The 15,723-nt window shown below is 50.6% G+C and overlaps 4 protein-coding genes across 4 annotated transcripts; 3 read left to right on the top strand and 1 right to left on the bottom strand.

Moving 5' to 3' along the window:
* Positions 1-1,038: 1,038 nt before the first annotated feature.
* On the top strand, positions 1,039-4,743 carry BU24DRAFT_484559 (uncharacterized protein; the record flags this gene model as incomplete). Its single annotated transcript, XM_033533348.1, has 4 exons — positions 1,039-1,157; positions 1,237-2,925; positions 2,978-4,367; positions 4,438-4,743. 4 exons carry the CDS (start codon positions 1,039-1,041, stop codon positions 4,591-4,593), a joined length of 3,354 nt encoding a protein of 1,117 aa, XP_033381124.1. The 3' UTR covers positions 4,594-4,743.
* Positions 4,744-4,992: 249 nt separating this feature from the next.
* BU24DRAFT_453126 (peptidase M24) lies at positions 4,993-7,041 on the bottom strand. The gene is made up of 2 exons (XM_033531239.1): positions 6,693-7,041; positions 4,993-6,588 (listed from the first exon to the last, which is right to left on the bottom strand). Exons 1-2 carry the CDS (start codon positions 6,822-6,824, stop codon positions 5,266-5,268), a joined length of 1,455 nt encoding a protein of 484 aa, XP_033381125.1. The 5' UTR covers positions 6,825-7,041; the 3' UTR covers positions 4,993-5,265.
* A 630-nt stretch (positions 7,042-7,671) lies between these two features.
* On the top strand, positions 7,672-9,378 carry BU24DRAFT_435162 (MFS general substrate transporter; the record flags this gene model as incomplete). The annotated part of the gene is made up of 5 exons (XM_033530069.1): positions 7,672-7,881; positions 7,940-8,115; positions 8,198-8,426; positions 8,492-8,749; positions 8,803-9,378. 5 exons carry the CDS (start codon positions 7,672-7,674, stop codon positions 9,376-9,378), a joined length of 1,449 nt encoding a protein of 482 aa, XP_033381126.1.
* Positions 9,379-13,957: 4,579 nt separating this feature from the next.
* BU24DRAFT_465147 (uncharacterized protein) lies at positions 13,958-15,098 on the top strand (the record flags this gene model as incomplete). The annotated part of the gene is made up of 4 exons (XM_033532252.1): positions 13,958-14,107; positions 14,183-14,294; positions 14,354-14,525; positions 14,591-15,098. 4 exons carry the CDS (start codon positions 13,958-13,960, stop codon positions 15,096-15,098), a joined length of 942 nt encoding a protein of 313 aa, XP_033381127.1.
* Positions 15,099-15,723: the final 625 nt, after the last annotated feature.

Genomic DNA, 15,723 nt, shown 5'->3' on the forward strand with positions numbered 1-15,723 from the left:
CGATTACGAGCGGCGTCGCTGGCTTGCTGCACGGTAGACGGATATCTTTTTATCTCCCTGAAGCTTTTATTGGAAAGGCGGGAGTTTCGATAACGTCCAGGATACAGGATAGTAGTTGTGAGGGTACTTCCAAGTCGCTTTGAGAATGTGATGATTTTTCGTTTGTTTTTCTTCTCGACAAACTATCTACACCTATTTATGACTGGACTGTCAGAGGTGATGCGGGCGGGCGCATGCACGCTGATAGAGGGGGAAGTGGATGGGTGGGTTTGAGGGTTCAAATAATCAAAGTAACTGAACCTGAGAGTGCAATTGATACTCTATTTTTTTGCTTTTAGTTTAATTTCTTTCTGGATTTCAATAAGGGAGGAGTAGGGTAGACTGAGAAAGGGGACGAGAATGCATGAGTGAGTGACTTAGACATATGAGGTTGTGTTTTATGTTTGATTTTTTATTGTGTTTTATTACGCAGGCTTGAAGATCGAGATGAACGCATAAATAATTTTGAAAATGATGTGTGCTGTATCTTACGGAATGCAAAGTATGTATCCATTTGAGTTGTTGACTCACCTTTTTTTGCAGATGGTTTTAAGATGTGTCGTTCTATACTTTCGGCTGTGCGCCTAGAGGATCATGTGTTTGACTCTCAATTCTCCCTGGAGAGTTGGTTCACCATACTGCTCACCGTCCATTGTTGTTGTTCTATCATTCATATCATGAACGCATTTGCGAATGGGAGAGACATGCACTTTTATCTTCATTCCATGGTAGGGGTTATCAAGACAGTGTCTCAGAAACCAGACCGAAGCTGCAAACGCCCGAGACAAGTCTTTATTCCTTGCGCCTGGACTTCGGCGGGAGGAATGGAATGGATTTTGATTATGCTTTTCTTCAAGACTTGGTCGTGTCTCCTGCGTTGCTGCACTGCATGTTGACCTCTCGTCGTCCCATCGTTCCATCCGCCCATAGAGCGCAGGCACATCTACTTTAGGGGGCCTGTCTAGCCTGCGATGGTTCCACAGACAAAACGTCGCGACGATGCGGATCCCGATACGCGAGCAGTTGGATATTCTAGTCTTCCTCGCCACGAGCATCAGTCTGACCGTCGTGGCGCTCGCGACATGGTACACGACGCACGAATTCGTGCTCGATGTGCGGTAAGTTCCCCACGGACCTCCAATCCATCACATCACATTCACTGAAGACAATACATTCACGTACTAATGAGATGCATAGATCCGGGGCTCTAATGATGACTGCGTCCTTCAAGTCCGCACAGATATCCTCGAGCCTCCTCCTTATGCAGACGCTCGTCAAACAGGCCACCATGCGTCTGTCGCCTCAAACAGCGCTGGAATGTTACTACAGAGAAGGCGACTCCGACGGCGAGCACTGGGAACGTACAGCCGAGGACTACGACGCAATTTTCTCGGGAGACGGCAACAGTCGCGTCGCGGTGCAGGCCCGCATCTACCATAAAGAGGGATCCGATCGCGTGCTATTCAGCCGTACAGCGGCAAGTGTGAGGGGCATCACCTTGCCGTATAGCAAGCCGGACGGGCAACCTGCACAGTTGGGGGACGGGGAGTCTGGGTTTGTGGAGGGGTTGTATCCTCGATTCGACGTCCACGTCGTTGAAGGGATTGCTGGCCGTTATGTGGCTGAGTATCAAGGGAGGGGAATTAATAGGACTAATTATCTTCTGTTAGGACCGTATAGAGTTGACGATTATCTGACACTGGTGTCGATTACCATGCCGATTGTCAAGAGCAATAGCTCAGATGCTCGGACACTGGGCTGGATTACGATCGTACTTGATGCACAGCTTGTCGGCGATGTTGTGAATGCAAGAGAGGGTCTCGGCGATAGTGGACTCAGTTTGCTAATTGGTCCCGCTGTGGTCACGAACAAATTCCCCGCCGGCTATCTGTTCGATTCTCCTAATGTCATTTCTCGCTCAAATGTCGAAGTTCAGTACAAGTTCCCTCCGACGAAAAGGGAAGACGTGAAAAGAAGACGCATGCAGTATGTCGACGCTCCCAGCCTGCCGCCCTTCGACTGGTCGCGGTACCCTGCCATCCGCGGAGGCTTCTCCCATGCCACAACAAACAAGAACAACGCCGGGAGCGTGATATCCACGGAGAACGAGCAAAACGACGGTGTCGCTGTCGGGTACGCCATGGTGAGAAGTTCCCTGGTCGACTGGATGGTTGTAGTGGAATGCTCCCACGCCGAAGTCTGGGCTCTCATTGACCAACTTCGACGACTCATCCTTGCCTGCGTATTTGGCACCATGGGGTTTTTGCTGATGGTTACGTTCCCGATCGCTCACTACTTCAGCAAGCCCGTCAGGCGATTGCGAGACGCAACGGCGAAGAACGCAGTACGTCAGTTTCTCGAGCCGAGTGACCAGGGGGATACCGATGCCGATGCCGATTCCGATGGGACAGATGAGGTGCTTGCTCACAATAATTGGTCGTTTGGCCAAGTCATCCGGTACCGGAAGAAATCCGCAGCACATCGTGCAGAGAAGCGGGAAGCCAGCAGGAGGAGGCAGTTCCGTATTCCGTCCAAGGTCAAAGATAGCAAACACTTCGTCCACGACGAGCTGACAGAGCTCACGACAACATTTAACGATATGACCGACGAGCTGATGATGCAGTACGAAAGGCTCGAGGAGAGGGTTCAGCAGCGGACCGCAGAGCTTGAACTTAGCAAGGAGGCGGCAGAAACGGCTAACGCGAGCAAGACGTTGTTTGTTGCGAATATCTCGCACGAACTTAAGACACCGCTAAATGGTATCCTAGGAATGTGCACGGTCTGCATGTCTGAGGGCGACCCTATGAAAGTGAAGCAGTACCTCGGCATCATATATAAAAGCGGAGATTTGCTTCTGAGCTTGCTGACCGATCTTCTAATGTTTAGGTGACGTGTTCGTGGGAGTATGAAAGGTTGAAGGGATGCTAACAGCACGCAGTAAAAATCAGGTTGGCGAACAGCTACGCCTAGACGAGAAGGAGTTCAGGTTAAGAGACATTGGCTCGCAGGTTTTTGCGATATTTCGAGAACAAGCGAGAGAAGGTGGCATAAACCTCTCAGTCAAGTTCGAAGATCACAACGACGTGAATTCCACTGATGGTGGAGAGTCAACCGAGCGAAGCAACACTGGGTCGCTCGGATTCGGGCGGCTGAAAGACATGTGGCTCCATGGAGATGAACGACGCATCGTCCAAGTTGTCCTTAACTTAGTCTCAAACAGTCTCAAGTTCACCCCGGCAGGAGGCTCAGTCACTGTCAACATTCGATGCATGGGAGAGGTCTACATGCCCGAAGAAAGAGAGGCCTCAGACCAGTCTCAACAAAGCTCATTACCCCATCTTAGTTCAAGAGCCAGAGTCTCGGCGAACGCAATTGGACCCACAGTTTCGTACTGTGATGCATATAACATCACCAAGACAATGTCCGTAAAGAGTAAATATCCACCCTATGTCGCACGTCGTCCAGGCCTGACGTCTCTGCCCGCGCGATGGCTCTCCTTCGAGTTTGAAGTAGAGGACACGGGCCCCGGCATTCCAGAGCACCTCCACAGCAAGATCTTCGAGCCATTCGTGCAGGGTGACCTCGGCATCAGTGGGAAGTATGGAGGCACTGGTCTTGGCCTGAGCATCTGTTCGCAACTCGCTCAATTGATGAGAGGTACAATACGCATGAGGAGCAAAGTTGGACAGGGCAGTGCCTTCGTCTTGTCAATTCCGCTCAAGGAGGCGGCTAGCCGTGCTGACAGCTCGGGAAATTCAAGCCTACACCTAGCGGTGCTGGGACTGCCGTCTCAGAATAGACTTGTCGACGAAATGAAGGCAGTTTGGTGGACTGAAGACACACACTTACCGCAACTGATGCAATCAAATCCTAGATTGACATTAGGAACTGCCAATCCACACATTGCGACGCCAGCTACAACGGCATTGGAGACCTATTCGGACCCACACAAAGTCGACATCAACCAGCTTTTACTTGCCCCTAGTTCCTCCTCTTCCAATTCGCAAACAGCCGCAGTCACGGAACGGGTCGAAACCAAAGCAATTCAACCCAGCAATAAGCCACGGATCCTGATTGCCGAAGACAACAAGACGAACCAAGAAGTCTTGCTACGAATGCTGAAGCTCGAGGACATACACGACGTCACCATCGCGACAGACGGCCAAGAAGCCTTCGACAAAGTCATACACAGTGCTCGTCACCGGAATGCGTACAGCCTCATCCTTATGGATATTCAGATGCCGAATCTTGACGGGTTACAAGCAACGAGGCTCATAAGGCAGTCCGGGTTCAGGGGACCCATTGTCGCGTTGACGGCTTACACTGAGGTGAGTTTGTGTATGTGTATGTTACTTGCATCATGCATCATACGAGGGGCTGACAAAGAGTGACGAAAAGGAATCGAACGTGAAAACATGCCTAGACTCCGGTATGGACTACTTCATCTCGAAACCAATCCGCCGATCGGCTCTCAAGTATGTGCTGGAGAGATACTGTTACCCAGATGCTATCGCCGACAGGGAGAAAGATGACAGAGCAAGCGCCGCTGCCTAGAGATAATCGATGAACTGTCCACAAGCGTCGTCGAGAAGGAAAGGGAGCAGGGCACTGTGATGTGTCTGCTCTATGGAGGATTATGGGTTCGGGCGTAAGGTAAATTGTGCGTTCTGAGAGCCGTGGGGAAAGAAGCGTCCGGGAATTGGCATTGGCTGAAAGTGTACTGCGAGTATATTCTGTCTGTTGTCGAGACATGTCTATGTCGTGCTGTGTACTGGCCACACGGAAATAGCAGGAGATGCTCGATGTCCAGCACCTTCCTCGTCTGATAAACCTATCCGTAGACGTACCTGCCTGTCAATAAAAGATTGTTCCGATCTTTCCTTTGTCGACGAAAAAAGATTTTGCAAAAGAGTGTTATGTGATAAGAGTAACAAACTTTGAAAAATGAAAAATCGTGCTGATGCTTTATATACATACAGGACATGACACCTGACTCGGAATTTCTATGCTTTTTCTAGTACATTTTGCGTTGCGGTAGTGTACATTGTTTTTAATTTCCGTTTCGTTTCTTTTCTTTGTCTTTTCAAGGAAAAAGACGATTTCCCTCCTGACTGCTTCTCACCGCACATCAAATCTCTCCGAATATATTGGCCTCCGTCCCTCCCTCCAAAATGTCCACTGAATGGGTGGACGAAATAGTCGAGCAGTAGCAGACACATCTCAAAATCACGGCTCCCAAGGGCTAACCGCAAACCCACCGCTCAGATTCTCCGCCTCGCCATCCTCCCTCACAACGAGGATATCCTCGTGCCTGACGCCAAACTTTCCGAGAACATACACGCCTGGCTCGCTGGTGAACACCATGCCGGGCCTGAGCTTCGCCTCGAAGTTCCCCTTGTTGAGGTACGGCGACTCGTGTGCCTTGATGCCGATGGAGTGGCCGAGACGGTGCGTGAAGTACTGGCCGTAGCCGGCGGCGGAGATGATGGAGCGCGCGGCGATGTCGACGGATGCGGCGGTCGCGTTGGGGACCATGGCCTTCACGGAGGCGGCCTGTGCGTCGAGGACAAGCGTCCAGACGGCGAGGTGCTCGGTGAGGTTGTATTCTGGCGGTGGGGGGTTGGGGAAGAAGGATGGGTAGAAGGTGCGGCAGACGTCGGAGGAGTATCCGTAGAGGTGCGAGCCAACGTCGATGAGGATGAAGTCGCCTGGGGCGAGTTTGCGCTCGCCGTCGTGGCCGCCGTGGGGGAGGGCTGCCGACTTGCCGAACTCGACGATGTCGAAAAAGGGCTCAAAGCCTGCGGCGCGCATGGTGTTGTCTAGGACAGCGGCTACTTCGTTCTCGGTCACGCCGGGGTAGAGACAGGTTCGCATGGCGCGGATGGCTTCGACGGTGCCGGTGTTGACGGCGGAGAGGATGCCCAATTCGCGCTCCGTCTTGATCTGTCGTACGGCTTCTACCTCGCCAGAAAGGCCTACGACGGTGAATCCGTGATTGTCAAGTCCTCGTTGGATGAAGTCGCGGATCTCCTCGTCGACCATGAGGACGGGGCTCAGCTTATCACCCCAGATTCCGCTCGTGTACAGCGTAACGTAAGGATTCCAATGCTCCTCCCACGGAACCGCCTCAATCTCCTCCTCAAATGGCATCTTCAACAGTCTGGCGCGCACTTCCTCGAAGCTGGGGACCAGGAATGTCGTGTTAGCCACAATCTCCCCATCGTCGTTCTTCGTTGGTCGGATCACCATGAGGAAAGGTCGCTCCTCGGGCTCCCAGACTTCCCATTGAGGCTGTGTCACATTGGCGTAGTAGCTGAAGGTGTAGCCTGGCTCGACCACGAATGCATCTACTGAGTCGGCGACGAGCGCTTTGGCGAGATTGTTGCGTCGCAAGACGTACTCTTCCAGTGGTGGACGCTCCGCCGTCTTGAGGAACTCCATGCCAGTACCGACGAAAGTGTCAATTGAGCATTTTTCGAACTTTTCCAGGTCGGTCTGTTTACCGGATGAGTTGTGGTGTGTCCTAGGTACGAACGCGGAGCCATGGAACTTTGAGGGTTTCAGTCAGTAATGTTCATATTGTTCTTCCTGAGATCACGTTGGACGGTCGGGATCATTGATATGTGCTTTTGGTGCTATTGGCTAGTATTTACCCAGATGAAAACGTTTATGATCAGAATGGCGCATAGGGTGCGAATCGAGTACCATGATGCCATTCGACAGCGGCTTTTCTGCTGCTCCTGGGCGTTTGCCGGAGCAGGTGGTGGGAGAATGTGCTCCTTCATTGTTACCAGTAACACTTCGGAAGACTGCCGATAGCCCTATGTATATTGGCGACTGTCACTCACACCTCTCCTACTACGCAGCTTCCAGAGTTGAAGCTTAGTTGGTGACCAATTCAATGGAAGAAAAGAAATATTAAAATTCAGAGGAAGATAAAGCGAGCCGCGGCATTTGAATAACAAAACTTAAGATTATCAGCATAGCAGTGGGTATGCGTGGGGACCCATTCCGCAATTGTCTCTGAAGAGACGATACGAGGTCAGAATATACCCGATGACAGGCCGACGCGGCTTGCCCAATCGGGACTAATAGCGAGGACTCCACGTGCACATGCGGTTTTCCGATATCCTGTTTTCCTGCATCTCCACAATTCTCCGCTTCTTTTGCTCCCAAACCTGAATAGCTCCAATCATCAACGTCCGTCTGATAGGCCTAATAGGTGTGCTCCAAACCGCTATGCCGTCTCTACTCCATACACAGGGATCAACATGCCAGGCTACTGTTTTGATGAGATAGCCGGACAATTGCCCGTCGCTTCGGCAAATGAACATGATATGGGTTTTATTCGTATCTTTAGTCATGTCGAGAGGCCTTGGGCGTTCAATCTCATCTCATCTGAGAATTGTAGAGACAAGCTAATGAACAATCGTTGCCGTCTTCCCTTTAAATGCTGCGTAGCCCCTTCTCGCGGCTATTGTGATCTTTTGCGCGTGTCTTCTATATTTTCCAACGCTCGCAGTCGCCATGGAATCTTCGCAGATTACAGAGGTGGACCCAAAGGTCAACTCGACCGATATCGCCAAAGATGACGTTAAGAAAGGTGATGAGAAGGTGGCACACACAGTCGAGATGGACATAGAGGAGGCTCAAGCCGAACCTGTCCTGTATTCGAAGCGATCCATCTTCTTCATGATTCTTTTCTCTGGTCTTGCCATTGGTTCAGACGCATACAACTCGGCCTTGATGGGTCAATTGCTACTGCTCTTGACCGTCCTGTACCCGGACACGCTCGACATCGGAACTCAGTCGCAACTGACGAATGCGTTCATCATTGGTTTGGTAAGACAACCGAGTCAAGGTACTCGTCTTGGGTAGTCGTTCTAACTCGAAGCGATAGATCATAGGTATGCTGGCATTTGGCTTCCTGAGTGATCGCCTTGGTCGCAAGTCTGGTGCCGTCTTGACAACGCTGTTCCTCTCAATCGGTATCATCATGACCGCCGTGTCTCATGGTGTGACCCAGAAGGGAATGTTTTGGATGTTGACCATCTCTCGTGGCATCGCTGGATTCGGGTAAGTAGCCAAAAACACAGGCAATCCTGCATCGTCTCCCTACGGACGGGCTCAATAAGAATCCGAGCTAATAGGACACTAGTGCTGGAGGCGAGTACCCAGTATCAGGCGCAGGTACGGCAGAGTCGACAGATGATAGTGCCCGTGCGAGGAAGCATAGAGGCTTCATCTTTGCCATGGTCGCTGATGTATCTGCATCGCTCGGCTTCATCTTCTCTGGACTTGTTCCTCTCCTCCTTCTCCTCTGCTTCCATCAGAAGGAGGAGCATTATGAGAAAGTCTGGCGTATTTCCTTTGCTCTTGGTATAATTGTGAGTTGTGCCGTGGTGTGGCCTGTGATATGGCCATGTAATGAGACTGTACTGACGTGTCGAAGCCCCCTGTGTCCATCTTCTGGTTCCGTTACCGCATGGCAATGTCTTCTGCGGAGCGACGCAACTCGTCCAGGAAGAGGATGATGCCCTTCCATGTTGCGGTCCGTCGGTACTGGCGCCCTTTGCTCGGTTCCGCTGGTGCTTGGTTCCTGTACAACTATGTTGCTTACCCCTTCGGTCTCTTCTCTTCGACCATCTCGGCCAGTGTCAATGCCGGTGACTCACTGGTCAAGTCGTATGGGTGGGGAACCCTCATCACCGTACGTTGCTGTCTCGCTTGTAGAACCATGACATCGTCAACTAACTTTTGTAGTGCTTCTATCTTCCTGGTGGCTTCATTGGCGGGTACCTCAGTGACAAGATTGGCCGCAGAAAGACCATGGCCCTCGGTTTCGGTCTTCAGGCCGCTCTAGGATTCATCATGGGCGGAGCTCTCCCTTGGATCCAGAACTATACTGGACTCTTCATCGTCCTTTACGGACTCTTCCTTACTCTTGGAGAGGTCGGCCCCGGCGCTACCATCGTCGCGACATCTTCCGAATTCTTCCCCACATCCATTCGTGGCCAAATGCTCGGTCTCTGCGCTGCCATTTCCAAAGCTGGCGCCGCCATTGGTACCAGCGTTTTCAAGCCTATCCTAGCCTCCTATGGTGATGACGTAGTCCGTGGAAACCAGGCAGTCTTCCTCATCGGGTCAGGCTTCTCTGTTCTCGGAATGCTCGTCGCGTGGTTCTTGATCCCCGCCAACCCGCCCAACTTGGTCGAAGAGGATGCCAACTGGCGTACCTACCTAGCCGACCGTGGCTACGAGATCGAGTGGGGTGACTCTGATGCCAAGGATCCCGCCAAGGTGACCTTCGATGCTGTCCGGGACAAGGTCGTGGATTAGATCCAGACTGGAGGACCCTATCTTCAGTTTATCTTGAGCGGACGGCGCGGGAGGTCAACGGAGCAAACCATGCTAGTCACTCACACTACGTCGGTAAGGGTCGTGGGTAGTCGATTGCTTCCAGGAACCATGGTAGTCGAGGAGGAGAAAGAGCTCCTGTGTTTGTCGTCGTTGGCGTGATGAAGGATCGTTGATTAGGGCCACACGCGCATTGAAGAACCCCAAGCAACCTTTTACCAACCTGAAATGTTTTCAACCCAGAGCAACGCTTCCCTCATGCAACTAATTTTTCTTTCCTATGCAACACAGCCCCTGCAGCCTCGGTCGCCCGGAAGACCACCATTCTGGCCCACGCAAAATCGACTGCCCTCGAATGTCGAATGCCTCCTTGACCCAATGCGATCTCCGCTGATCTCATTCAGCATATCCTACTTCTGCGAGATCCCTATGCCATCGTGGCATCGTACCGAGGGCCATAGCCTCCCACTGCCGCCATCCGTGTTCTCTTGAATGATGAAGAGAGAGGAAGAAAGGAAGAAGTGGATGGAAAGTGGGACTTCGTAATTTTGGCAATGGCGTGCTCCCTAGGACCCGCTTGCCTAATAGGAATCTATCAATTGTTTTACTACCAAACAAACTGGAATGATGTTTTCCTTCCATAACGCCAATTTCCATACCGGGACTTCTAATTAGGATTTTCTTTCCCGTGCGCTGTTTTCCAATTATCGTGAGTAACGTGCTGGTGCTTTCAGTTGCTCCATAGAAAAGAATATGAATCATATGATACTGATTATCCCCAGACTGCCCACTACAGTCCGATTTTGAACACGATAGACGAGAGATGGTGGCTTTTAATGTCTCTTATAATGACGCTGGAAATCTAATTACAAGCAGCATAGCCGCTCATTGATCCTTTGTTCCTAGTAATTCAAGCAGGTCTTTTAAAAATCCATCAATTCCAAAAGCTTGCACTCCGTACAGTACAGAGAAAGAACCTCGGAAGAGATCCAGCTTCTACGAAAAATGGATTCCTTGTCCTTTTGTTCCAATGGTTTGGCTAGTCTGTTTTTGACGTGTACTCCGTACATCGAGTAGCTTAGGTACCTTGTTACAACGTAGATCTCGCCCATCGCCCAGTACGCAGCCTTATCGACGCCTTCAGATGCGGCAGCTCTAGAATGTTTACTCCATGATCGATCATCTGCTTAAAATGTACCTACCTATTGCGGTTTGCCAGGCGATCGATCGTGTGACTTTGGTCCTTCGGGAGTCGGGAAGGCCCTGCATGAATTGCCACTGCTCGCACTACAGGCTGGTTGAAGGCAAGCAGTCGATTACTACACAGTGCCATCTTACCTTATAGAGGGGAATACATATATCAGACCACAATATTCATATGAGATTACCTGCATTGCAAAGGTGCTATGAATGTGTACATGCATTAATCTTCTATCTGTAAATTTTAGCCTCCATGTATTGCTGCAGCCGACTAGAAGCACCATGCCTTGAAGAAAATATATCGGATGAGATGGTGCCCCTTTCGCCCGCAAGGCTGTAACCAACTGCCGCACCGCTGCCATCCCTACAATGCATAATGCACCATGTACGATCAGATGTTGGCGATCAAGCATTATCCTCATGAGGCTAGCTAGCACGATGGACTGGCTTCCTTGCGTGGCGATTTTGCTGCTCGTAGATATCTATAACGAGTGGCAGATGATCAGGCTTGTCGAGAGGCCCACCTCTCGAATCGCTTCAATGCAACTCGCAATCACCAACGAATCAAGCTAAGATTCCCTACACCCCTACAGTGACCACGCTCAACGAAGATTGCAGGTTTATAAGGCCACCTCTCGAACTAAGTGCTTCAATGTAACTGACAGTCGGCAAGCATCGATGAATCAAGTCACAATTCCCCACACCCTTCATGGACAATGGCGCAGACTGAAGCAAATTCACGCAATGATTCTTTCCGTTCGATGAACACTGCGGAAATCGTTATAAATAAGTGACTTCCTGTCTTCATCTAACTTTTACTTCTCGCCAGGCTTGCGAGTACGGAGTATACTGGAGCTCCCTGAGTCCGTTCTTCCCCGCAAAGCACGAGTTAGCTTCAAACCCAACTTCACCGTAACGAACCTTCCCGTTTTCTATCCCTGAATCCAGTCGTCCGGTCGTCAAACGACCCAACTCCTCCACGCAAACACAAGAAAAGACACCAGCATCTTCACCCGCAACTGACCATCCCACTGACAAGCCCACCAGAACCATGGTCCACCACCCCTGCGAGTACTGCCACAAGGAAGTCTACTCCTCGGCCGGCCAGCGTGCCCACAACAAAGAGTATCCCCGATACTGTGCGGAGCACAACATGTGCCACACCAACTGGCACGGCCACGTCCGCCGCTTCCAGCATACGTCCTGCAACATCCTAGGCTGCCCGACGAAACCGCAGTTCTCGAACAACAATGAGTTTCTGCGGCATTTCAACAGGATGCATGCTGGGAAGGGAGGGACGGTCGAGGAGGCGCGTTATGATGAGAATAATTATGATGGGTATGAGAGTGATTATGCGAAGTGAAGAATGTCTGGGTAGTTTGGATTTAGTTAGTGAAGAGAGGGAGGAGAGGATAGAAGTGGATAGATGGTGGTAATGAATACAATGTAAATAACAGAATCTTGTACACGCAGTAGAATCACTCGTTGAATTTACCTCGTTGTGATGCGTTAAGTGACTTGGAATTAGACTATAGATGTCAGAATGGTAGTACAAAGACATCCTATCAACGTGCACCAAAACAGTAAGCGCAGAGGGGAAATGACCATTGTGACGGAATAATTCGTCGGCATATACCTCAGTCCTCCTTTGCAACAACATCGAGCTTTACGCGCAGTGGAAGTACCTGTACTCATCGACGGGTAAGCCCTAATTCAATGAAATCACGCCTCACAGTTCAACTTTGCGTAGGGCTGATGATGTTCTATAACTCGGAGGGGGAAAAGGCTCGAGGTCGGCGCCATATGAGAGAAGGCGTTGTATGTACATATGAAATACATATAAAGGTACCGATTAGGCACAGAGCCGGTGATGCGAACGTAGATCTTCTATTACCAGGTAGTTTGCTGGACAATGGGTTTGTATCATTAGTCAATTAGCGAGTATTGAGAATTAGTAGATTATCATGGATGTGCTTTAGTAAGAGAATTCTCTTCGTTCCGTTTCGTGTTTTCCCAGATACGCCGTACTTCGTATAAAACTGTTTAATCGAACGTGACCTTAGATTATTCGCTCAGGTGTGGCGTTGCGCTGGTAAGAGATTAAAGTTATCCAAGGAGTATGTCTGTACCTAACTAGAGGTACCTGACTAAAAGAGAAGGAATTTGACATATCTTTTTGCACAGCCTTGGGGGGTGGTTCGTATACGCTTACCGGAACTTAGGGTACTTGCTGGCCCTTCTTGTGTCCAAGGCTGGGGATTGTGCGAATGCGTGTATTTGACAAAGTAAGATATCTTTCATCTTTCAAGAGCAAAATGATAAGTCGAAGAGGGAATGACGGATTCAGAGCAATTGTGATGGTATTCATTTTAATGATGATGATGGGGATGATTGTTTGTAGTTACTTGACGCGTAAGTAGATGGCAGACTCGAAACGTGGTTGGTGTCGCCCAATGTTCCTTGTATTGTCTGTCCAAAAGCCAAAAGCCAAAAGCCAAAAGGCAATAGCCAATAGCCAATAGCCAATAGCCTGTAATGGCCAATGCAGCCAATCTCGCCCGTCGCCCGGCGGCCTCGTCAGCGCCTTCAGGGTTGGCGGCCTAAGAATAGCCACCATGCGCGCGGTAGTCTACCCGTACAACTACCAACAATACAAGTACCTGATGTAGTATACTACTTACCAAAAGGTACAGCACAGTAGAGAGCCACCATTCGTCCAAGTGTTCTTCAAACTCTTCCAATCTTGACCCTGTCTAGGAATCATATACAAAGGGAATGCTGTGCAGTGCAGCGCAATTGCTTGTTGTGGAGATGTACGAGTACATGCTGAGGCTGTACGACTGACTAGAGTCTAGTCAGTATGCAGACCCCAGCTGAGAATGAGGCTGATGGCTGATGGATGATGGATGATGGCTTGCCAGCTACAGAAAGCGGCCTTATTCTTCTGCCTGTTGACACCCCCTTCTGCAATTCTTTCAATAAACAACAAAAAAGACACTATCCGCGCCCTCCTTTACACAATTCCTTCTCCCTCGTTCTCTCCTCTCCTCCTCAAACACCTCCACCCCATAACCTATCGTCTCCGCAACGTGCGACACGGTTTAGCGAACCCTCGATACGCCGCCAAGGGAAGCAGCGACGTCAGGCCGCAGCCAGTCCCTAATCCAGTCCCAGTCTGCCGTCCCACTCCGGCCGGAGGTCCCTCGACAGTCAGTTGTTGATTTGTGTCAGCTCTGTTTACCTCCCTCCCTACACCTCACCCAACCCACTAACATCGACGAAAACGACGGCGACGAAGACAACAACACCTCCGCATATTTCTCCGACGAGCAGAGCCATCGAGGACATCCACTGAGCCAAAATGCGGGTTCCGCAGAGCTATATTCAGAAGTGCAAGGTCGTTGCGCACGTTTTCCAGGTCCTGCTCATCTTCATCGGAGGCTGCATCACCATTGCCATTCTCACAAAAGATGGCGAGACCGGAGGTGCTACAAAATATTTCTTTGCCCTGGTATGTTTTCTGAACAAATTTCCTTTCGGGACAAAGTATAACAAAGAGGAATTCGTATCCTGACAACGCATGCAGGGCTTCCTTACCGCGCCTGCCATCATTTACCTCGTAATGACACCCATGTGGTCGAGAGCCAAACGATTCGCAAACGCATACGCTTTCCTAGCCCTCGATGCTCTCTATACCAGTACGCACCTCCTCCCCGCCGGAAAATCTCAATGCACAAACATGCTAACACCGGACCAGTCTTGTGGTTTGCAGCCTTCATTGCGGTCGCCATGTGGAATGCCGAGGGTATCCGCGAAGGCGCAAAGGACAAGAAAATAGATGGCAATGGCAATTGCACAACTTTCAAGTTCGGACCTGAGGATAAATGCAACCTGAGTCGCATCACGGTCGGATTCGGTGCTGCTGTATTGTATGTTCCCTGAAACCATTGCCCTGTGGTGACGATCAGCGCGGTGCTAATTCGATTGTTCACAGTGTCTTCTTCGCCGTCACTACCGGTATCAGTGTATACTACTTCACCAAGTTCCGCAAGGAAGGCGTCCTCCCCTACGAATCAGACAAGATGAATCCCCACCACGCCTCCGGCGAGACGCAAAAGGATAATGCATGGTCTACGGAAATGGGTGACCACCACAACGATTCAGACGATGATGACAGGCGCACAGAGCGCGGCGGAAACCAAGAGGAGGACGAATACGCCCTTCTCAATTCGACAGAAACGGACGAGGGCAGACATCCTGGACGACCTCTCAGCTGGGGTGACGACAGGTTCGGCAGAGGCGACCATGGACACACCCCCATACCCGTCGCACCCTACGCCCAGTACAACGACAACCCAGATGCACTGAGCCCCGGCGGCTACGAAGAATACCGCCACCAGTCAACCACAAGTGGGAGCGGACCGACACCGTACCCTCCCACACCGGGAGGAGCAGGATACAGTTTTAGCGGCGGCGGCAATAATGCCAATGATCGATATTAAGCCGGTTTGATTTGCATATGATTTTGTCTTAGAGCAGCATGTCAGGGGGAAAAAGAGCAGAGTGCGGGAGCAGAATTCCCCACGTAGCATTTATCTTCATCTAGATACCCTCGATTCCTTCCCATTACCTATCCTCTAGCGAGAGCCATTGGGAGACGCACTCTTGGATTGGAGTTCGGGGCTCTTGGGTGTGACGTGCGAAACATTTGGCGCTTTAGCGATTCATCTTGTTAGGATCTATTGATTTTTCTCTCTCCACTACATCTGATGATTACTTACTTTTGCTGGCTTGGAGAAGGTTGCATCGTTTACGAACCTGTTGAAATGATAGTAATCATGTCTAGGAATTCCGAATACCAAGACCAAGTGCGATGGCAGGCCGACATAGCTGAATGGAGTTCACAAGATCGTGGCATCACGCGACACGGCCACGGATGAGTTGTCCAGTCCCCAAAAAGGTACCACGGAAATAAGCCGTGGAATGGATCTAATAAATTGGTTCAGAACAAGACCTTAATTACCAATTTGCTCTTAGCACGTCTAGCGGAGCCTCGGTCGGTCCCCACGCTTCCTCATCCGGCGTCACCATCTGATATCCATCGAACATTATACCGACCTCACATGC

Source organism: Aaosphaeria arxii (genome assembly GCF_010015735.1).
Source record: "Aaosphaeria arxii CBS 175.79 unplaced genomic scaffold BU24scaffold_7, whole genome shotgun sequence".
Lineage (NCBI taxonomy): Eukaryota > Fungi > Ascomycota > Dothideomycetes > Pleosporales > Aaosphaeria > Aaosphaeria arxii.

Coding starts and splice junctions, on each gene's coding strand:
- BU24DRAFT_453126 (XM_033531239.1), bottom strand. CDS start 6,824: ATGAAGGAGCACATTCTCCCACCACCTGCTCCGGCAAACGCCCAGGAG. Junction 6,589..6,692: donor TCATAAACGTTTTCATCTGG/GTAAATACTAGC, acceptor AAACCCTCAAAG/TTCCATGGCTCCGCGTTCGT.